Source organism: Mugil cephalus, chromosome 13, assembly GCF_022458985.1.
Source record: "Mugil cephalus isolate CIBA_MC_2020 chromosome 13, CIBA_Mcephalus_1.1, whole genome shotgun sequence".
NCBI lineage: Eukaryota > Metazoa > Chordata > Actinopteri > Mugiliformes > Mugilidae > Mugil > Mugil cephalus.
The window spans coordinates 8511256-8535548 of record NC_061782.1 but is presented as its reverse complement, the minus strand read 5'-3'; the positions used below and the strand labels follow the sequence as shown (position 1 = coordinate 8535548).

General features: G+C 42.4%; 1 protein-coding gene and 1 long non-coding RNA gene across 3 annotated transcripts; one reads left to right on the top strand and one right to left on the bottom strand.

The window, feature by feature from the left end:
- Positions 1–6: 6 nt before the first annotated feature.
- Positions 7–24070, bottom strand: egln1a (egl-9 family hypoxia-inducible factor 1a). 2 transcript variants are annotated; one of them, XM_047603325.1, is made up of 5 exons: positions 23032–24066; positions 9522–9641; positions 853–989; positions 698–765; positions 7–598 (listed from the first exon to the last, which is right to left on the bottom strand). In XM_047603325.1, the coding sequence occupies exons 1-5, from the start codon at positions 23743–23745 to the stop codon at positions 543–545; spliced, it is 1095 nt and encodes a 364-aa protein (XP_047459281.1). In that variant the 5' UTR covers positions 23746–24066; the 3' UTR covers positions 7–542. The 2 variants fall into 2 exon arrangements, with proteins under 2 accessions (XP_047459281.1, XP_047459282.1); XM_047603326.1 differs by lacking the exon at positions 9522–9641 and having other exon boundaries at positions 23032–24070.
- On the top strand, positions 15695–22092 carry LOC125018908. Its single transcript, XR_007114003.1, has 2 exons — positions 15695–20922; positions 21845–22092. It is a non-coding gene; the product is annotated as an uncharacterized LOC125018908 (long non-coding RNA).
- Positions 24071–24293: the final 223 nt, after the last annotated feature.

Below are 24293 nucleotides of genomic sequence, written 5' to 3'. Positions count from 1 at the left end.
AAGAAGTTTTCTGTCAGAAAAAGTGTGTTTTTAATTCAGATCATTCCTCGAATTATTGCAAACTCAAGCACATACAGTAGCTTATTATAACAGCCGATTCCATGTGAAAAGCATAACACATGACGCATATGCAGAACACTGTACCTTTAAGGAATTAACTGCGATATAGAAAAGATGAAGATTTTATCTGAACTCATTTCCTGTTTGAAGTGATTTTCTGAAAGTGTCAGCTGTAAGCACTCTCCACCGAGGAGGTGAAAAGAAAAAACAAAACAAAAACAAAAACAAAAAAAACAAAAAAACAACAACATACAATCCCTTTCAGTACAATGTTATGACATTCAAGGTCCGCTGGGTTACCAAGGTTGGCTGAAAATGAACAGAAATCAATGTTTGTTTTGTCTCCATAAGCACGAAACGGTCACCTTCTCAAGGAAATGTCTGCTGTTTTGCCATGTAAAACACACACACATGCTCTCTATAGGCCACTTTCTTAGGACAGAGCACTTAAAGGCTGTTCGCAGGGGGGTGCAGGCATCCCCCTAGCTCGGGTCTGATGATTTGCCAAGTTCCACTTTGACTCCTTTTTCTCCCGCACCTGCGCACAAAGGAAACGCAAAACAAATTAAGAGGCGATGCGGGAGAAGACAAAAGGCGGCGAAACAATAGGGACGGGATTTCGTTCATCAAACCTTACCTGTTAAGTACTTTTCTTTAGCTCGGGCACGCTCGTCTGCGTCAAAATACCACACTGTGATAGCATACCTGCCGAGACAGAATTAGAGTGGTGAGTCACTGCGAGGACAGACGGGGATCTTCTGAGCAAGCGGTCAGACTTGGATGGGCGCGGACCTTGTGGTGAAAGCGGGCTGAACCTCGTGAGGGTTCCGCCTGTCAGACCAGAACAACAGCAGACGATCGAATTTTGGCTCTATGTCGGCGAACTGGGCCTTTCCTTCTGGGAAGATTCGAAGAAGGCCACCATGTTCCTGGAAGAGCAGAACAAGAAGGAACAAGGTCATTATGTACACAAATCACGACTGAGCAATGGCAGGAAGGTAAAGAGAGACTGTCCAAAGCAAACACGGAGTGATCGCATTTCTGCGGTTTTTAAGCTCATTCATAATAAATGGCAAAAAAAACACACGGAGAGGAGAACCTCAACAAAGACAGCGTATAATGCTCATAAAAAGACACTCAAAGGCTTTTTTAAATTATCAGCAGAGGGAAACAATGTTGAAGGAAAAGGGTTGTCCAACTCCAAGGGCTAGGAGGAAAGCTCAGGATAGGAAGCAGCAGCGGGGGACGGCTTTCCTGTGGAGGGATAGGAAGAATAACCCACAGGAAAACTGCTCTGGCTGGATAAAGGACCTGGAGAGTGAAAAAGCAGATTGCTGCAAGCGTGCCGCTTAAACTCTCACACAGCTGATATGATAGGCCCCCCTCTTCACACGCAAACTAGCAGAGCAAAAAGGTTCACACCCTTCGCCGCAAGTAAGTAATGCTATTCCCATTTCAAATACACTGAATGAGGGGGAATGCCGATGGTGTGACAAAACTAAATAAAGCACAATAGGGTCAAAGAAGACAGGAGAAGTATTTTTTTCTGCAACACGTAGTCAGCTCGGAGGCCATTGGTTTTGAACAATTGTTTGACGGCACGTAAAGCAAGAGTTCAGCGTGTGGAGCTGCAGATGGAGCAGGACCGACTGGAGGGCAAGCACGTGTCTGGAGGACGTGACCTCGTGACCTACATCAATCTGAGCTGATGGGAAATCAGTGACTTAACTGAATGAGCTGCAGCGAAAAATATAGGAAGTGATGTTCTACAGTAACTTTAGAACGCTGTGGCAACTCTGCACGTCGTCATAATTTCCACGAATCTCTAGTGGTGTTTTTAACAGCGTATTCTTGCGATGGCCTCACTTCACAAGAAGCTTTTCTGACGTTGTTGTGCTGTGGTCTTTAGTCAAAATGAGAATGTGGAAATAACTAGTGTTTTTGCTCCAAGTGTTCTACCGCAATGTAGATTTCCAGCATTTGCGAGAGAACAAATAAGCAAAGTAAATGGAGCTTAATGAGATTAACAAACATGTCTGTGTATTGCTCAGTGTATTTGACGCTAGTTGTGAAAGGAAGATATGCAAGTAACAACAAACTAAAATTTTTGACAACTTCTGTGGCAAATTCACGTAACGTTTCCTAGTTGGAAACTAATTTCTGATGCCACAAGAATGCACAATAAAAAAAAACATCCACTTTACCGCGTACTAAGTTGCAAAATCTCACAGAAGGCAAAATATTCAAACCAACAGCCTAATATTGAATGGGCACAGAGTTTCTGGGGAAGTCCTGTGGTGTCTGGTAACAAGAGGTTGGCTAGTAGGAAACCTCTTGGTCCCATAGGTTGAGAGGAGGGGCCCTGGAATAAGCCCAGGTAAAAACCTTGGGCTGTTTCCTGAGCAGTTTTTGTAGTGTGGCAGGCTGCACTGTTTTGCCAAGAATGGCTACTCCTGTTGGGAGTGTGTTGTTGCTATTGGGTGGAGGTGCCTAGTCAGCAACAATGAATGCCAGGACCAAAGATTTCCCAGCAGACAATGTAATGAGAAGATAAATGGTAATCACTTTATGTTAGTGGTTTTAATGTTGTGGCTGACTGTAATAATAATAACAATAATAATAATAATGCATTGCTTTTATATAGCGCTTTTCCATTAGATGCTCAAAGCGCTTACAATGGAATGCATTATTCATTCACTCACACAGTCACACCCTGGTGGTGGTAAACTGATGGTAAACTACCTCGGTAGTCAAAGCAAACGTGGCTGCCAATCTACGCCTACGGCCTCTCCAACCACCACTCACTCATAATCATACACCAGTGGAGTTCACACTGGGACCAAGTTTGGTTAAGTGTCCAAAGACACAACGGACAGGCTAGGGACATGGCGGAATCGAACCACTTTCGGTGATTGGACGGTTATCGGACGACCGCTCTATGACCGCTCTACCTCCTGAGCTACTGCCTAATATGGGGGTATATGGAGCTCCATATTGTGCAATGAACCCCATTTGACCAAAGTTTTCCGAATAGATTGAAATGCACAATGCAAAAGTATTTTAATTCAAACCACAGCCACACCTCATTGAGTCTTGCGTCACACTCTCATGCAAAGAGACAATTGCAGCTTTGCACAAATGGCAAACGGCAACTAATTCCGAAAGAGCCCCAGGGGCCCCAATACTGAGATCTTTAATGGAAAGTTGATGTTTTTTTTTCTCCAACAGACGGAACAAAAGTATTTTTTGACACCCTGTCCAGGTTAAACAAATAAATTCTTGCCAAACCTGACACCCCCATGATTGCAGAGAGCATCTTTCATAGAAGGAAGTCACGTGGTACGCCCACAGATACCGGTATGAATGTTTATCGCACACAAAACGAAGTTTACTGTAAATCAGAGCTCCTGCCGCTGGAGACTTTATTTGGCGGGTTAGTTCAGAGTGACCACGAGTTGACGCAACCTACTCACACTGTGACTATGTAAAAAAACGGCAGGACTGATGACTGATTCCAGAAGAGTTGGTATGACATGGTGGAATTAAATCTAGCGTTTATACAGTGGGGGAAATAAGTATTTGATCCCCTGCTGAATTTGTAAGTTTGCCCACTTCCATAGAAATGATCAGACTCTGGTTTTTATGGTTGTTTACTAGTTATGGGTATAGACAGAATATCAATCGAAAATGCATAAAAAACACACAATCTAAAAGTTATAAATTGTTATGTATTTTATTAAGGGAAATAAGTATTTGATCCCCAACAATTCACTTAGAATTCAGGCTCCTACAGATTGGCTGGTGCGCATGTGGCACACAGCTGTGCTCAGTCAACTAATTACCAATACTCCTGATCTTAACTCGTCATGTATATAAAGCACACCTGCTCTAAGAATCAGTTTCTTACATTCCAACTTCTACAGCACCATGGGCAAGACCAAAGAGCTGTCAAAAGATGTCAGGGACAAGATTGTAGACCTGCACAAGGCTGGTATAGGTTACAAAACCATCAGCAAAAGGCTTGGTGAGAAGGTGACAACTATTGGTGCCATTATTCGCAAGTGGAAGACCCATAAAAGGACCATCAACTGTCCTCGGTCTGGAGCTCCCCGCAAAATCTCGCCTCATGGAGTGAGGATGATGATGAGAAAGGTGAGGGAGCAGCCTAAAACAACACGGCAGGAGCTTGTTAATGATCTGGAAGCAGTTGGGACCTCCGTCACCAAGAAAACAGTTGGCAACACACTGCGCCGTTATGGATTGAACTCTTGCAGTGCCCGCAAGGTCCCCCTGCTCAAGAAGGCACATGTACAGGCCCGCCTTAAGTTTGCCAGTGAACATCTAAATGACTCAGAGAAGGCTTGGGAGAAAGTGCTGTGGTCTGACGAAACCAAAGTTGAGCTATTTGGCATTAACTCGACCCGCCGTGTTTGGAGGATGAAAAAACGTGAGTATGACCCAAAGAACACCATACCCACGGTTAAGCATGGAGGTGGAAACATCATGTTTTGGGGCTGTTTTTCAGCAAAGGGTACAGGGCAACTTCACCGCATTATGGGGCCAATGAATGCAGCCATGTACTGTAACATCTTGGACAAAAACCTTCTTTCCTCAGCAAGAACACTGAAGATGCCTCGTGGGTGGGTTTTCCAACATGACAATGACCCAAAACATACTGCCAGGACAACAAAGGAGTGGCTCAAGAAGAAGCATATTAAGGTCATGGAGTGGCCTAGTCAGTCTCCAGACCTTAACCCGATCGAAAACCTGTGGAGGGAGCTGAAGCTCCGAGTTTCCAAGAGGCAGCCAAGAAACTTGAAGGATTTAGAGACTGTCTGTAAAGATGAATGGGCCAAAATCCCTCCTGCGCTGTGTGCAAACCTGGTGACCAACTACAAGAAACGTCTCATTGCTGTGCTTGCCAACAAAGGTTTCTCTACAAAGTACTGACTTGTATTGTGCTTGGGGATCAAATACTTATTTCCCTTAATAAAATACATAACAATTTATAACTTTTAGATTGTGTTTTTTTATGCATTTTCGATTGATATTCTGTCTATACCCATAACCAGTAAACGACCATAAAAACCAGAGTCTGATCATTTCTATGGAAGTGGGAAAACTTACAAATTCAGCAGGGGATCAAATACTTATTTCCCCCACTGTATGCCTTTTCACTTTTAGGGACACTAACGCAGGTTTAATTTTCACTAGCGTGCCCAGTGAACTCGAAAGAGAGAATTAAACCTGCATTAGCGTCCCTAACAGTACCGGGAAATAAGTGCACCAGTACTCAAACGTTGTGAATCGTGATGCATAACGGATTAAGAATGATTGCCAAAAATTTAGGTACACAATGTATGTTGTCTGTTTGATTTACAGCATCAGAGCTAACCTGACAAAGCTACATGCTGCAGCAATAGACGTGAAGCAGATGAAGAGACGTGATGTTGGGTAAATAACTGGAGGATCTCAACCTGAACATGAAACGCCATTCTGTCATGCAGCCCCAGTATCCAGGCAACCACACTACCCTAAAAAATAATCAGCCAATCAGAGACCGGGCTTTAATTATTCACAGTTGTAGACCACGGCTCCTTTAAATAACTGAAGTGTTATGCATTAAACATAACAACCGAGGCCGTGCAGCAGATGAGCTGAGCGGCGGTGCGACCTGCGTCATGACTGACAGGACAATATTTACTGTACACATAAACAAGCTACTGTTTATGTGTTCAGTTTAGTGGCCGTGTTGAGAGAGTGCTCAGGAATACAGATAGATAGATAATAGATAATTTAATGCAACACGCTGCTATGACGCAGGTTATACTGAATCAGTTGAACAGACAACGATATACTCGCCAATTGTTTCTGGTACTTGTCCTTTACTCGGTGGAAATTTTGTACTTTTTACACCACTACGTTAATTTGAAAGCTCTAGCTACAGGTTCCTTCGCAAATTAAGATTGTCACACCCATATGCAGCGCTAATGAAACATGTTTTATTCATAAATACGCCATCTACCGGTATATACTGCTGAAAAATGAACTGTCAATAGATCAAATATTTAAATGAGATTCATCGCATGATTGTCATAGTGCGGTTAATACAAATTGATAAAAAAAAAAAAGTGTTTTAAATGTGTCTGAAAGGGTTTGTTTCTGGCACCTTGCCACTCGGTGATGATGCTTTGTATGTCGACTGTGTGGCACCAGTTACCACTTATCAGGTTAGATTGAATCGGATGAATAGACGATACACTCGCCACTCCTTTGCGGTACGTGTCCTTTACTTGGTGGAAATCTTGTACTTTTTACACCCCTACATTAATTTGACAGCTTTAGCTATAGGTTGCTCTCAAATTAAGATTGTCGTATGCAGAGCTAATGAAATGATCTTGTTTATAAATAAACCGCCTATCAGTATATAAGGACTGCTGAAAATTAACTGACCATAGTTTTACTGGAAATATTATTTAGAGGAAGTTATTTTTTATGTAGAAATGTTAGTCCAGCTACAAATTGCTTTGTTATTTTTAATGTGTTTTAAATAGGACTGTCAATAGATTAAAATATATGAACGCGATTAATCGCATGATAGTCATAATGCGATCAATGCAAATTAATCGCACTTATGAAAAAATAAATTTTTTAATGTGTCTGCTTGTTTCTCTAACTCGAATCCTCATCTCAGTTGCTCAGAAAGTTTTCTGACAGCGAATGCTGATAACTTTGTTGAGGGAACCACCTGGCAGGGCTTTGAAGCTCAACTTTTTGTTGGCGCTTTTGCTTGCCTCCTTCTTCTTCTGTGAATTCCGACAGTGACACTACAGGGTGTATTACTGCACACAGCAGTTTAATTATTTATCACAACCACGCTTGAGGTTCTGCTTGCTTTCCACAGTGCTACTGCTGATTTGATCGCTTACTGTTTTACCAAACTATGCGGCAGGACCAGGTTGTAATAACAGAACATATAGACAATCAAAGACCAGAAGAAAAAATACTAAAAGGAATTTGCGTTGATTTTCACTCCTTTAGGCTTTTATGATTTTGAAATTTAGACTGTTGGTCACAGACAGGTCTCAGTTTGTGTCCTTGGTATTTGTGATGTTATTAATAATTTGAGAATTTTAACAATCATCAATGATTGTCAAAAAACATCACCACATCAATAAATATTGGAGTAATATTAAAAGGAGGATCACTATTTTCCTGGGGCTAAGCTTTAAAACCTGTTCTTGCAGTGTTATTAAGAGTTGCACAAAGGCAGATTTATGCGTTGTGTGTCACATTTAGTAGTTGTCTGTCAACGGAGTGAAGGATTATGGGAATTCAGCTAATACAGAGGCTATGGAGATGACGTTTATGTACGGTTCAACAATAAAACAGCACCTCCTCACCACTTGGTGATGAAGCTTTGTATTCGACTGTGTGGCATGAATTACCCATTGCAAGTAAATGTCAGCAGTGGAAACTGTGAGCTAGCATAAATAGCTTGCATAGACTGATAGCCAAGTCCCAGTAGACGTGGAGTAGATGTTGACATGAACACTGTTCATTTAACTTTTAGACTTTTTGACAGAACAGTAATGTTCTGTCGAACCCTTGTAATAATAATAATCTCCTGACACAATATGCAGTAGTGTAACAATCAATTCTGAACTGATTACTTTTATTTTAAAGTTTAAATGTTTAAATGCCGGATGTGTTACATACAGTACATTCATGGACTAAAAGACAGCATTACTCAAAAATTAACTGCACATAGTTAAACTGTGCAATTTTTTTCTGACTCACCAGAAGATATGTCAATCCTCTGGTTGCCTTTGCGTTACAGTTGCCTCACTGTCTGATGATAGCTGATAACGTTCATACTGTGTCATAGCCAGGAGAAAGACTCATGCGTGTCTGCATTCTGCCACAAACTAGCATCCAAAGGCAAAACAAAGTTTCCTGTAATTATGTCATTTTCATTTACTGGTCTGGAGGTCAAGTATATGAGGAAGTCTGGAAGACAAGTTCTTGCGCACTTATGCCTCCTGTCATGTCACCAGCTCCTCAGAAAAGCATGAAGGTCACGCACTTTGCAGTTGCGTATTTGCGCTATGAGCTGCTTCCTGGTTTGCAGCATCCTGTTTATTTGTCTCCTATTCAAGAGAGGAGATCCTCGCTTATCCATTGATGTGCACTTAAGGCGCAGAACAATGTGGCCTACAATTTCTAATAGTTCAACTGTCAGGCCTAGCAGGTGTCAACGGAAAAAACAATTAAGGTTACAACCTTCTCACTGAACTGAATGGGAAAGTATGTCCAAACTTTTGACTGGTAGTGTGTATAAGCAATAAACACTGAATACAGTGCATTAAGCTAACACCATAAGGTGTAATGCAGTGGTTTTATATTAATAAGATGAAGTAATATAATCTTTCATTTATCCCTTAGACTCCCAAACCCTAACATTCAATAAAAGATGACGACGTAAAGCTACAAACTGAAGCCGACTCCATCAGAGCTGACCTACATTTTTTTTAACGCTTCAATGGTGTCATGTAAAGTCAACCAATCATATGCATTTGTTTTTTAAACGGATGCCTTACAGGATAACATAACATCAACAAAGGCTTTGGCAACGCTTCAGCAGCAACTTGGCAACAGTGTACCTGGTTACACTTTACTTTTTTTTTTTTTTTTGCTTCTCATAGTGTGAACGTAGCATAAGTTAGCTGGACATATTGCATATTGTGTTGCTTAAAGTTTAACTACAGCCTGACAACCCATGTTATTGATTGATATTGCTCTATCATAGATATATCGGTATTTGAGTATATGTTTAATTAAACCAGTCTGCAGGTAGGTAAACACCAGACGGCATTTTAATGAGCATTTGCTGTGATATAGTTGGTATTTCTTAAACATACTCTATGTTATAATATCTAAAATTAATATATATGCTTTTTAGTTAAAAATTCAAGTAGCAAAACACAACTAAATAATGCTCTAAATGCATCCAAAGACCAGAAGGATTTTTCTCAATCTCATCCTTCTGGCTGAATGTAAACGCAATTTCCTGCAGAACGCGTAACAGATGTTGTTCCTCGTCATGAGTGGGTGCGGTTAGATTAGCAGGATCTCTGCATTTTAATGGGATTATAAACAGGGAGAGTGGCCATATAACATGCAATGTCAGATAATCACTACGCCCCCCCCACTCCACTCCTCCACTCTGCATGGGTGTGGAGCATGAAATAAAGCAGGATGGAGGTGGACACCTCTGCTACAGAGATAAGAACTAGACCGAGTCGTCATATGACCGTGACAGGAAGTCAAACTGCATTATGAGGACCTGCACATGACCACGCTGCAAAGCATTTTTTGTTTTGATGGTTACTTCACAACATGATTTGAATCAATGTTTAGGACAAACATGGAGTTATTTCCTCCACATGTCACTCCCATACCTTGGCATTCCAATCTTTATTAAGGTAATATATGCATGTGACACACCGTCCATCACCGTTGGGGTTATCCACATGGCGCACGTAGCCTGTCCCGTTTCCGGGGTAACATGCCACCATTGCCTGAAGAGAGGAAGATGAAAAAGAGTGATTAGTAAAAGCAGACATGCAGTGACAAAAGCACAACTGTGCGCATAGAACGTCTATATCTCCCACGAGTCATCAAACAACAGGCGCACTGCATGAACAGGAAGAAGGCTGCATTAAGATTGTGTGTGTCAGCACAAACAGTGCCAGTAAGGATCCAGTAAGTCAGAACCAGAACTGGGGAAGAGGCTCTTTTTTTTTTTTTTTTTTTTGTGCATGTACTATTTGGTGATGTGGATGCAGCGGATGATCTTGGCACGGCCGCATTGTATTGTCGCTCCACCTGCACCAAAACTGACACGAGCGCGGGCTGCCTACACCCCAGCTGCCTCATTATAAACTTTAAACTAGCGAGAAAATAAACCGGAGATATCACGCTGCACGTCAACTTCCCCTTGCCTTTTCCTGCTCTATTAAGACGCGCATGATCTGCCTGGGTGTTGGCAGTGAACCCCTATGAGCTCTTGTAAACTTCTTGGTGTAAACAGCGAGCAATATACTCATACAGCGCAGAATTCCCCTAAGGAATAAGACACACAAGTAATGACTCGCGCACTACTGGGAAGACATTTGGGTTTTTCTTCAGAAATACGAACTCCACGGAAGACGAAGATGAAGAAGAGAAAAATCTCTCTTCTCCAAAAAAATCTTAAAATAGTGTTTCCTTTAACTGGAAATTACGGCCGGCAAATGCAACCGTGTGTTTTTCTGAAAGCTGAGCCGGGCCGAGTGGCGAACGTGCACAAACACTGAGGGCAGAATGAGCCCTCATACCTAAGCGGTGTCTAAGCAGTGATATGACAGACAAAAGGCATGTTCATCCACATTCTTTCATAAACTTGCATCAACATAAACCATAGCGACATTATTATAAACGTTCACAGCAGACTAAACTACAACCATACCGGGCTTAACCTTGAAATCCAGTCTTCACAGAAATGGTAGGACGCGCACTTTTAAAATATTTGTGCGCTGAGGAATCGAGCGCACACATACTTCGGGGAAGGGCAGCTTCAACACGCGCTGCGTATGCAATAAATACACCGGCGAATCTTTACGAACTAAACCTTCACAACCCTGCGACGCCCCCCCCCCCAACAAAACGAGCATTGACGTCACGGACACACCTGACTCTTATTTCTCTGCGCATTTGACCGTAGTTGCTTGCGTCAGTCCACATTGTGCTAACATCTTTTGCGTGATGCAGGTTACCACTGGAATGCACGGTATCAGGGCCTTCAAAGCTGAAAAACAACAAAACTCCCAACATAAAGATGCAGGAGGGTCGGGTGGAGGGTGTGGGGGGGGGTGTTTTTTTGGGGGGGGGTCGGGTGGTGGTGGTGAGTCTTGCTCTGGCTGCTTGAACTTTTATCGATTTGAAAAAAAAAAAAAAAAAAAAAAAAGAGGGGTGGGTCCCAGAAGAAACGGCTGCTGGGTGAGGGGCACGCTCGCTGACAAAAGGCTTCCTGTAAAGGCGCAATACAGTAAGCCTCTCTCTCTCTATGTGTGTGTGTGTGTGTGTGAAAGAGAGGGACAGGGAAAGAGGGAGAGGGGCACAGACAGAGAAAGCAGAGGGGTGGGGCTGGAGCAGAAGAGACGAGTGAACTGCTGTAAACTTTGACTCCTGGCCTCCCTCCAGAGGGAGCAGTATTTTAATGGTTGTGCTACGTGCAGAGCGTGAGGAAGGTTGGCTGATCCTCCGCTATGTCACCCCTCCCACCCTTAACTGCTGAGCTCACGCTGCAAGGCTGGGGATGGGTAAACAGTCGCTGCTAGGAAAGAAGCGTGTTTTGTGTGGATTCAGATGTGTGCGAGGGTAGGGGGTGCGCGAGTGGAGGTGCGACTTCAAAAAACCTGGACGCACAGCGGCTCTTCCAGTCGCAGTATAGAAAATCTGAGGTTATCGCTTATAAACCCGTGCACTCCCCACGTAGGGTAATACTAATAAACACAGGGGTCTGCTTTAATGATTCATATGCCACTTCAACACCTAGCTTAGGTTAACGAACGAAATGAAGTCGAAATAAAATAGGAATGAACGTATCGCAGTGACGGCACACTCAAAGGAGCGCGCACAGATATTATCCACGGAAGATGCATGATGGAGGAATGCAGGACAGTTACTATCTGGAAACGCCGACCGTGTATGGAGTTCCGTTCAACTCCAGTTTTGCCTTTCATGTCAACTGGTCGGGAGATAAAATCCTCAGAGTGTCACAGATGGTTTGGAGCTAAAAACATTAGCACAAAACCTCAGAGGGCTGCAATTTCAACGGGAGGAAAGAAATTATGGATTCTAAACAATAAACAGCACGTGTTACTACTGCTCGCGCTCACGAATGGTAAACAGTTTTGTTTTCCTACAACCGGATCAAGCGAGCAACAAGGCGAGCCGTCCGTCTCGAGAAGCCTCCTTGGCTCGGATGGATTTTCGTCCCTGCCATCTTCACCCCTGACCTTTATACCTCCCAGAGCTTCCTGTCTGCGGGCCGCTCGCTCTTCCGCGTTCCGCTGCGTCCCTCATTAGGAGGCTGACCTCGCTCTTCATGTTGTTTGTTTACATTCCACAGACACAGATTCAGAGGCCCCGGCATTTAAAGCCAGAGAAAAGAGAAGAGGTCAACGGAGACTGAGCAAAGTGAGCTCTGAGAGGCCCCCACAGCGAGGCCACAGGAAAGGCGACAGATCACTATCAACAGAACATAATAAAACAGCAACAGTCGGCATAAAGATAATATCAAGTATTTCTGCTAATATTGTTATCATAATCAGAATTTTCTCATTAACTGCAATAATAGTTTTTGACTTAATCCCTCTATGTTTGAGGTTGAGCTGTTTATTTTTCTACCTCGTTTTAAATTTAACCTTCAACCAAAACTTCACACACTTTAAGACACACAGTCAAGACTGATGCGATTCACGCGAGGCTGCGATGATCTTCTAAACACGTCTTGTCCATCTGAATATACAGAAGACAGAACTGTGTGCAGGTGTCAAACAGTGATAATCAATCAGAAATAAATTTGCTGCTGAGTAACCGTAGAAGCGTTAACAGTGATTTCGCTGTACCTACAGAGTTAACGTGCGACCGAGTTTAGCCGCAAACAAACTTTAATGACTCATATCGAATAGAAAAAAATCAGATATGAAGCAGGTCTACCATTTCAAAATATTATCTTATCTTAGAGTAATAACCACATTAATACCGGAAAAGTCGGTGGTGTTACTTCACGTACGATATAAAGAAATGATCCAAGACCATTTTATATAATTATATTATATGATATTGTGTTGTATTATATTACATAGTGGTTTGTTTAAATAACAGTGTCAGTATGTTGGCAATAAAAAGCATGGTTTTAGCTTCCATTATAAACGCGGTGTAGAAGTGTTTCCTCTATAGCGCCTTAGCTAAACGAATGAAGAATAAAATGCAGAGACACGCTGTACTGAACTGTTCTCTCGTCTCTGCTGTGAAGACGTTTCGCTGCGTGCACGCTCAGGCGGCTCCTTCACACACAGAGAAACACCTTCAGGCTGCAGCCGTTTTCCCAATGAAACTTTAAGAGTTTCAAGGAATAACTTATAACGAACTTTGTTTCATAACTGCACCCCACAGCTCTGATGACAAACACTTGTAAATGCGAATAAGCCCAACTTAGACTTATGATGTTACATTTTCTTATTAAACATTTACAAACTGCACAATAGTAATGTAATATAATCAAGTTATGGTGTGTGCAAAATGTTTAATTTTTCTTTTATATGATTTTATATATATATATTTTTTTTATTCCAGTATCTTAAATTTAACGTTTACTGCTCTTTTACAGGTTTCATTGTGCTCTTATATTATGTTATCCTTGACATAAAAACATCTCAGCGACAATATAGTTTATGAAAATGATTTCACAGCTGATACAATATACTGTGCAACAGAAATAGTCACTGTGACACACCTAGGAGAGGCTTCAGTTAATGCTCAACTCCAACGCAGCCAGTGGAAAACATCGGTAAATGTTAGATTTTACTTTTTTTTTCCTCCCAAAAAATACAGCATTCTACCATATAATAAGTTTATAGTTTTTTTAATAGAAGACCGGCGTGAATACGTGACCGGCTCTGCAGAGCGCAGCGAGGGCACGCTCGCAGTTTTATCCCAAACAGAATCATAAATAATAAAAATGGATTTATAAAGTGGTGCCAAGTGGCGTACGAGTAAAGACTAAATAACCGCGCTGCTGTTGCTCATGTGGGTGAAGAGGAATTTGACGTGACAGAAAGGCCGAGGCACAAACACATTTTCACCAGCTTCTTTTTAGATCGGTTCAGATTAATGAAGAAGAAGAAGAAGAAGATTATTTATGTTTCGGGTTCTACTCGTTTCATCACTTTCATTCCTTAGAAAATCTTTTGATTAAAATCTTTAAATATCATTCATTTTGACAGACTTAACAGTAAGAACCAAAGTGGGCCGTAACAAGCTACATTTACTACGTAAAAATTAAGTTTTACCGCACCACACTTTTTACTTTTTTACTTAGATTTATGAAGAGACGCTTCTCTTACTCTTTACTCCGCTACACTCATCTAGTTCCTTTTGTTTGTCTTTTCTTTTTCTTTCAAGATTTATTCTGCACAAGATATCAGACTACGGATGGAAATGAGCTTTTTGCTAAATCTGATGAACCACATCTATTTATGCCTTTGACACTGTTTGATGTATGTGCATATTGTGCATAGGTCCCCAAATTTAAATGTCTTTAAATACACATTAACACGAATGCAACATATTTTAGTAAAGGGATAAATGGAGGCAGAAGATTAGTGTTGAAAAAAAAATGAATATTTGAACCTGTGTATTATTTGAATAGTTTACTACTGAATGCAGAATAAAAAATAATGTATATTTATAAATAGCACTGGGCTATAGAGCACATATAGAGGGTAGAGGGGTCCCTACTTAATCTCTCCATCAGTTTTTGGTCCTTGGCCTGAAGCAGAGAGGCAGCAGACAGGCAATTAAAAACACAGGAAAAATGGCAATCGTGAGTAATTTGTGATTCTTGTGCCTTAATTTCAAATGTCATTTTGTAAAGACAGTACCCATCTTTACTATTTTTTTATTTTATAACTTGAAAATTCAAAATGTGAATATTATTTTACACTCTTGTCTTTGATGACATTTTATAAATCAGACATTATGATCAGACAGCTCACTCAGGGCTCAAGTACTCTCACCAAAGTTATTTTAACGTAACACTGCTGTTACTCGAGTTCAGTGTTAGGCCATTCTACAAACCTCTGGACATAATCCTGTAGAGAATGATCTGTTAAAAAAATGTGATGAAGTACGCATAATAAGTAACTAATAATCCAATCCAAAGCCAACAAATACAAGACCGGTGGAAATTGTGAACCGGGCATAAATAATGTCTATGGTGATGAGCAAAACTAAATGTCCTTCTACTCTAATAAATCAATATTATTATTTTATTCTATTTGGATTTGTCTCCTTTTTTTGCTTTATGGGAGCAACAGCAATAAAACACTTTCATTGAAGGATTAATAAAGTATTCTGATTTACTTTAAATCAGATAAATTGACTACAAGTTACTTTTTAAGTTTTTTTTTCTTTCGTAAAATGGATTTCAGCATCTTCACTGTCCATTTTACGTCCAGTAATATAACCAAATGCTACATAAAGAAGCAGTTGGTTTAAATATTATGATACTTTAAACACACACACACACACACAACAGTGACTCTGCGCTGACCTGATCACTCAGAAGGATACACCGATCACTGCGATGCTTATCAGCTCATCGCGCTTCACGCACTGATGTGAAGCATAAACCGAGGTGGAGCAAAACGGAAAAGCTGCACGGGGTCTGCTCACTTCACAGAAGAGATGCTTATCCAAACACCAGCGCAAACAGTTGGGATGGGAGACCTTGTAGCGCAAAGGAGTGTGGGAACCAAGGCGGTTTGGGTCCCGGGCCGGGACGGCTTCGCTGTTTTATCTGTCAGAGAGTGGAGGAAACCCCTGTTTAAAGCGATGACCTAGTTTACTCTTTACTTCTTTATGGTAGGCTATGAACAATAGAGGGACGTACACATCAGCGGCGCTAGCCTTTACCCAGCCACCCCCCACATGCTGCAGCGGAAACGCAAACACAGTTTCTGGTATTGCTACGTAAATACTCTGAAGGGAATTGTGCAAGGTCGTCAGCACGCTCTCCCATTGACAAACAAAAAGTCAAGTGCAGACGTCGATCCCCTTTCAGCCGACGCACGAACAGCACTCGTTTGATTCACGTCACGTCAGAGGATGAGAAGGCAGATTCGATTGAAACGGTGACATCGGTTCGTATTCAGAACCGTCAAAGCTGCGAAGCTGTGGCCTATTCATCTATAACAAGAGCCGACTACACGAGCAAATATTTGAAGGGCCGTCTATTATGTGCACTACAGTCTGAGTGGACGGACTCATCCGTGTCCGTGTGAGCCAAGTGAACTCATTCTGTAATTGGATCAGTCATTGATACTCGTGCGTTTGCCAGTGGTTGAAAACGGGGCAAAAACTGAATACTGAGTTCAATGTATTATTATTATTATAGGTCCATTCTGCATAGAGAACACAGAGTATGGAATAAGTCTATTTATAGGGGCTGATTATAACAAATGACTTCTTAGGTATCATTTTAAAACGTTTGTGTCTACGCCAAAGTCCTTATTTCCTCGTAAATTATTTTATTTAAACACACAATTAGTTTTTAAATGCCACGCTCCGCCCACCGTAAATCCTCCCCGTCTTCAAGTCTACAGCTGCAAATAGTCAAAGACAAAGACTTCTTTCTCAAGGCTCGACCTGGACCGCAGCCAGGTTCTGCTAAGACCGTCAGGGCACAGTTAGCGCGGAGATAAACGTGTGCAACTACATTAAAAAGCTTCTCTTTTTTTTTTTATTTGTTTGTTTTGGGAAATGATCACCTTATCAATATGAAGAATATCTGTCAGGTCACAGCAAAGAACATTTACACTAAAACAACAGGAGTACTACGAGCGTCATAAAAGAATCCACAGGTGGATTAAAGGGCTGACGGGTGGACCAGTGATCTGACTAACTCCGGCTCTATTTCTGGTTTACGACTGTTTAACAATGAGCAGGGGGGGGGAAAGAAAAAAAAAAAGTGCCTCGGTCATGCTGGTATTGCAGGCGGAAGGAACGAGAGGCGTGCGCAGCCTATAGCATAATGTGCAGCCGGCTACACCGCTCCGTCATCACATGACTTCCTCCAGTCTGTCGAGCTTTAAGATGTAGGTCAACGGTCAACTTCCCTATGAAAGGGCACGTGTCCCACGTCACAAATGACACAAAAGTCAGAAACCGAAAAGTGCACTCGGTCATTTATCAATTATCTACAACACAGCAGGGATGGAGGATGGAGGGAGGGAGGAGGGGGGAGGGATTTTGCCCAGATTTATCTTGTTTAGGTTAAACTGCTGCTTAGCATCTGCCTGCTGTTTGAAAATGAGAGGCTTGTCTAGCCGTGAGACAACATACCTATATATATATATATATATGCTGTATGTAATGAAGAATTTAAAGTGTACTTTCATTCATCAGGTGAACTATCTGAGTTCTAATTAGGGCTGAGTTTTTTAGAAAAAAAAATATTGAAACTGATTTGAAAGGTCTGATATTGATTCATTAAAGCTGACCTTTTTTTTTTTTTTTAAATCCACATGTATTTGCAAGACTATTCTATAACTAGTCTATTGAGTTCACACAGCAAGATCAGTCCACATATCAGTCCAAAACATGACAGAAGCTACGACGCCAAGAGCCCTGTCAGGCCTTTAAAGCTGAATGGATTCATAAAACGAGAGCAGAGCTGCAGGAGAGTAAAGCCACGTTTAAAATGTGTCGACTAGAGGTGAAACGCTGTGGAAATGCCTCAAATTTCTGGGACAGATGACAAATCCTTTTGTATTTTCTGCTGCCGGAAAGCTGCAAATGCCCCCACTGTGGGATAAATAACGGATCGTCTTATTTAATAACCGAGAGAAAGAGTTTCAAAAGCGAAATATATATAAAAAAAAAAATGAACGAATCAAACCGCGTAATCGAATTGATTCAGGAAATCTGTGGCACCACCACGCTCTCGTCTCCATTAATTACAGTTTTTCTCTGGAATATTTTATGCAAAACAAAAAACATAAACTAAAAATTCTCATACAAAACACAGCTACAGGGAAGGGTCTTTCTAGACGTATGTTCTGCTCGTGTGGCCCCTGATTCCAGAGAGAAGCATCTTTCCACTGAATCTCATTCGGATTAAGAAGACGCTGTGTCGTTGTCTGGGGGAGGAAACGGACACAACTGATGTGCGCAGAAAGCTGTAATGACACAACAGACACGACTGATTTAAAGATGGCAATAGGAGGACTAGTTTTCAGCTTTAACTTCAAATGAAAAAAAAAATGTTACGTAGTATTTGTAACATAGTCACGTTATATTTCTTGCACCTAATCACCTGTTACTGATTAACTGAACTGATGAAGTGATTAACCTCGAAACTATTTTTTGCATTAATCTATAAAATTTAAAAAGGTGCAAAACTGCAAAATACAAATCCCTTAAGAGCGAGACAATGTCATCTCACGTCTCATTTTACCTGATGAATAATGCACGAGGCAAACGTATAGGATTCACCAGGAAACTCTGACAACTGAGAAGCAACAAGAGGCACCGTTTCATCTTTTCTGCCTTATCTCGCTGACATAAAATAAACTCGATATAAATTGTCAAATAAATGAGCTTTACTTCTCTAAAAAAACAAAACGTGTTTTAAACTAGAACTTGACAAACAGATCATCTGCTTGATTCTACTGGCCTCGTCACAGATTTATATCGGTTATCTGAGTTTATGCTGTCTGATACGCACTGATGTGAGACTTTTCAAAGGAACATATTGCAAAAAAAAAACAAGAGAAAACAATGTTTGCCATCACATTTTCTCCAGCATTCTTTATTTATAACGCTCCGAGGCCTAAATACGCCTCACAGCTCACGCAGGTGTAGAGTCAAGCGGGTCCCTCACGTTAAGTTGCCAACTCGTTCCTGAAATTAATGGACAAAGATCCAACTTATTCCCATTATGTCACTCAAGCTAAGCACCATTTGCTGTGTTAGCGGCGTAGCTAGCCATTAGCGAAGGCCGACCGCGTTATTGATTGAATTCTTGTGATGACTGTGACTCAGTGTGAATCTCTCCTTCCGTACCCGTCGTTTGTTTGAAATGATCACGCTGCCGCCATCTAAATACACTTGGCACTAAAACCCTCCACCACGACTGTTTTAACGTGCAGTTTATGTTGAAACAGCGTCAGAAATAAGTCAACTGTACGATCATTACGGGGGATTAGTAGCTTGTGGTGCTGTCAAACGGGATTAAATTAAACTCTAAAGTGTTTCTTTTATGTAGCCTAGCCCACCGACTAAAGCCGGGTTCTCAAAATAATAGAAACGGTGCTTCAAACCACAGGCTCCAAGATGAAAACACAGATGAATCAACAGCTCGCTCAGTTATTTTAAACCAACGCTGAACACCGTAACCTCCGCTGCAGGACTGTTACATCACAATGCATTTGTTTTCATTAGTGTGTAATGCCAGGCCGCAAAATACCCAAAAAAACAAAACAAACACCTCCCTGTTGAGTGAGTCCAGTCCCTGCAGGGCAACGTGATGTGTGCATCTAAGCCAAGCATTTAAATTCCTCGCTGAGCTACAACGTGGAACAGAGATACCGTGCGTCATGTGAATAAAATAACTGTGTCAATGTTAGAGCTGTAAACTGCGAGTTGGAATGTTTAAAATGCAGCAGCAGCTTAATAAATAACAGCGTCAACATTCGGGACATTTTAAAATTCAGCCTGGAACAACAGCTGAGTAACGTAACAACGTTATATATTTATATTGTTATATATTTTTTTCCGCTATAATATTAATTTTCAGTATATTTGATCACACGGTGCTCGGGAACAATTTTCAGCGTCTAAACATGCATAGTGCGGTTATGTCACTGTGAGGCGTGGTGAAGATGGAAAGGTCGGAAAAATCAAGCGGCAAAAGGAGACGACTTGTGCCAAAAAAAAGGAAGGTGCTGTTTCGGTTGTTGTATTTTTTGTTTGTTTGTTTTTTTTTGAGTGACCAGACGTCCCCGATGTCTGGGGACAGTCCCCGTTTTGGATGACGTGTCCCCCGGCTAAAGCTGTCCCTGAAAATGTCCCCAATTTTAGCTTTTTATGAATGAGGGAAAAAAAATGTTGAGCACAGGCTACAATTATTACGGTAGTCGTTCACGCTGCGATTGACATTACTGACATTAAATACATTAAATATGTTTAAATATGAATAAATAAATTAAACCGTGTGTCCCTGTTTTCATTTTCATTCATCTTAATAATATTTAATTCTGTTTTTTCCACATCTGCAGGCAGTGCTACATGTATTTACTCATCATCACAGTAAAATAGTCCTTAGTCAAAATGCTGCATTAATTCCTCTCTCAACTAGTAGAAAACGTTGTGAACACTTAATTATGAATGAAAAAAAAAAACACTGTGATATACATTTTTAGTCGTACCTCCCAGCACTGTGACAACATTATGCTTCCTGATAGTGTTCATAGAGGCATCATAGAGCATTCAACATGCTGGATTTGCACAGAAACAAACACGTCCCACTGGCTGCAACGTCCCACAATGTTATCAAGCGAAAAGGGGGAAGTGGAAACAATGGCATTTAATAACTATTTGGGCAAAATCGCTTTCCTCTGTCTTTCCCAATGCGGATTGTGCTTACATTGTGTCGTATCCCTTTGAGCCACTGACACCGGCCGCCTTTCATTTGTGCAAGTCATGCTGATTTTTTTGCTGGTCACAGTCCAGCCGCGTGGGTTTTTTTTTTTTTTTTCTCGCCAAGGCAACTAGGGCAGTGGGCGAGCAAGTCAAGTTCGTCCGAGTCAGCGGGGCGGCCGCGTGGAGCAACAGCACGACCCTGAAATGACGGCCTTTCTGGAAACCATGCCTACCGAGAACCAGCCAGGGGAAAAAACGCAACTGGCCGGGCGGGAGCAGCCTAAAAATAACAGCGGACGGCGATCATGTGCTCGGCGTCAGCACAGACGGCCGAGTACCTGTGGACTCTTTCACCGCTATCTCTTATAAAAGCCAGAACATGATAAAACAGTAAGTAACTCCAGAGCGGCCGGTTTAATCTAAATGTGAAAATTCTAGTCAGTGGTTTAACAATCGTCCTCCATCCAGAGCCAGAGGAGAGACTCAAAAAGAGTTATATTGAAAACTGCTCATCTCTGAACATACAGTGCTTTTATTTTGGTAAAGAAACATAAAAAGTAATATGTAAGAACTCTTACTGTGCTAAAAAATTAAGTGTGAAGATACATATATAAAAACTAGAACTTCATCTAAAATGCAAAGATAGGTCTAAGTTTATATTTAACATTAGACGCTTATAGATGCAACACACTGAATATTATAGTCAGCAGTCCTTCTTGAAGGTTGTAATGCTGACTATTCTACATGTGTGCTGCTTTAATGTGTCCTAGCTGAGGCTGCCAGTTGCTTAGATTACCTCGGGCCGGATAATACACTAAGAAAACATCTTTCAAAATGACCATAGAGTTGATTTCACACCTTAAAGTTTCAAACAAACAAAAATAGACTGTTACTATATTACTTTAAGCTTGGCCTACACAATACGCCAGTTTCCATTTCAGAAAGAGCACCGGAAAAGAGCCTTAGTCTAACTTCTATTCAATGAAAGAGTGACAATCTCCTCCAGTCCTTCCCCCAGGAGAGGAGGAAAAGGGTGAGGGGAGGGGAGGAACTCATCTCCTCCTGGGTCAGTCCCATGTCGTAAGGTCATAGTGACCAGATCTGGTTAAAAAAGACGGACCCCCCCTAAGTCGCACGCAACCCGATAGCCGCGCCGTGCCGACATCTCTGCAGCCTGCTTCCTCTGAAACCGGTGCTTTCTCATCAGCACCAGTCAGGAAAACCTTCAAACTTACATGAATGAGTACACCCATTAAGATGTGTCTCATAACGAGCAACTATATCAAACAGAAACTGCCCATGGTTTCCACAGAGACGTGCAGATCTTCTCAGGCAAAGGAAGAACGTCCGCATGCCAGTTGTGAGGCCGTGTGCCACAGAGAGGCTGAATTTATCGCGGCCGCCTGTCGCCTTTCCACGGGGAGGTCAGACGGCCACGCGGCGGCGTCTCTGCGGATGATCTGCAGCACAGCCGACCTTCAGGCAGCAAGATGGACGAGCGGCTACAGCTCCTTCACCTAAAACCTCCCTATTTCACTTCATAAAGATTAAAGCATAAACGTTTGATAAAGCGGGATGAGGATGTTGTCGTCGTTTCTGTACGTGCCTTTGGCAGCGTCTATTAGAGCTACGTGATAAGAAGCGTGAAGTGAGTTCATTGCTTAAACCTTCCTAAAACGTATGCAGTCGATTGTGACAGACCTGCAACAACCAGAGAGGTGTTGATTGAACTTTATGTCCTGTGGTGAGCTGGATTTTACTCCTTTAAAATGTAACACCCTTAATAAACGTGGATTTTTTTTTTTTTTTGCACAGCTGGCTCAGTCAAGTGTGCAATAGATTAACACAATAAACTTAAAGCAGTTTGCCAACTCAGACCGAGCGACGCTGCATTTAGAGAGATAGTAATACGCTATATATGCGTGTCTATACCTCTTTGCCTTCATATATTAATTTGCAAAATATCAATAATCTACATAAAATAATTCTTCAGATATAAGTCTTATGCGATGCTTGTTCTTTCTAGTCTAATACTTATTGTGTCTTTTTCTCGTGCAAGTTCATTGTAAATGATTGCCGTGTAGATTTCCGCAACCACTCCCGCGAACACACACACAAATTGCTTTGTGCTGAGGAAATAATCCACCTTTCTGACTCAGGGTATTAGCCTTGCTTTAACCTGGAGCTGTAGAGGACTTATTAGCCTCTTACACTTAAAGTCGGGTCTAATTAGCAAACAGGGCGGATCTATTGGAAGTAATGGTACCTTGATGACTTAATGGATTTGTCTGAAAGCATCCCACCCCCCTCCTGCTTTGACCTGTGACCAGATACCTGCAAAACTTTGGATGTCGGTCCCACGGAGCCAGAGCGCTGCTGCTTTTCTGACCCACCTTGGTGAGCGTGGCAGGTGTGGGTCATCAGACCAGCAGGGCCCCGGCCCCCGGAGGGACGAACCAGAGAGCTGGCTGTGTGGCTTCAACCTGCTGGGATACTTACTTTTGTCCTTCCATTAATCGTGTAGTTTCCCAGTTTGCCATTACAATGTCTGATCAGGTCGTCCATGCGACTCATTAGAAAGAGTATCTTCTCGCAGCCGGGCTCCCTCCCCTCTATCCACGTGATTTTGTCCCCTCGGATGTCTTTAGTGGAGTCGCTCTTTTGACTCACCAGCTGCCCGTCCGTGAACCTGCCGGTTTTGTGCAGAGCCTTGACATTATCCAAAATGCCCAGGCCGGTGTCGGCTCCTAAAAAGTTGTCCACCACGCAGATGCCGTGCTTGTTCATGCACGGGACTATGTACTCCGTGGCAAGTTTCTGAGGGGATGAGCTGGTCTGTCCGTTAGGTGTGGTGGCGGTGTTGTTGGACCCCTCTTCTCCCGCCCTGTCGCCGACCTCCGGTGCGTCCGTGTTTGTGGCTCTCGGGGGCGAAGCAGCACTGTCCGCCGGCTCGGGGCTGCTCTTCTTCTCTTGGCATTTCTCCGGTGCCCCGTCCTCCCCCGACGGCGCAGCCTGCCCGGGTTTCTGTTTGGACAGCTGCGCCTTGTCCGCCTCCTTACAAATCAGCTTGTGCATCTTCCAGTGCTGTTTCTGGTGCTCCTTGCTGCAGTAGAAGGAGTTCCGGCACCTACCACACTTGAGGAGGTTCTCCATTTTCCCACAAAGTTCACAGTACTGTCGGTCCCGATCCAAGTCGCTCTGCTGCTTCTCCATGTTTGAGGGTACAGCCGGTGTACTGCTCCTTTAATTCCGATCCTTCACACGCGTCCTGCTAACCGACAACTTTGGAAACGACCCGCTGCCTCTCTGCCACGCTACGCCGAGCGAAACTGGAAAGTAGCACTCAGAACCTCGCCATTTTCCCGCACTCATTCCCTCTTCGCGTCATTTATGAGCGGATTGAGACGACGGCGCGCGCCCAGGACCGAGCATTCCGGGGTGGGTCGAGGTCTTCGGGAGGCATTTCTGCAGGCTAGCCGTGGGTCTGTGGGTACTGCATGGCGCCGCTCCGTGTGCGCTCAGCCCGTCTGGGGTCCAGCCCGCTCTGACGTCCGCAGACAGGCCCCGCCCCCAACGGGAGGCGTTCGCGGTCCGTGGGAAAGAAATGGGGAACGTGCTCGACAGACAGATAGATAGACAGATAGACAGATAGATAGATAGATAGATAGATAGATAGATAGATAGATAGATAGATAGATAGATAGATAGATAGATAGATAGATAGATAGATAGACAACATTTACAATAATTAGAAAATAAGT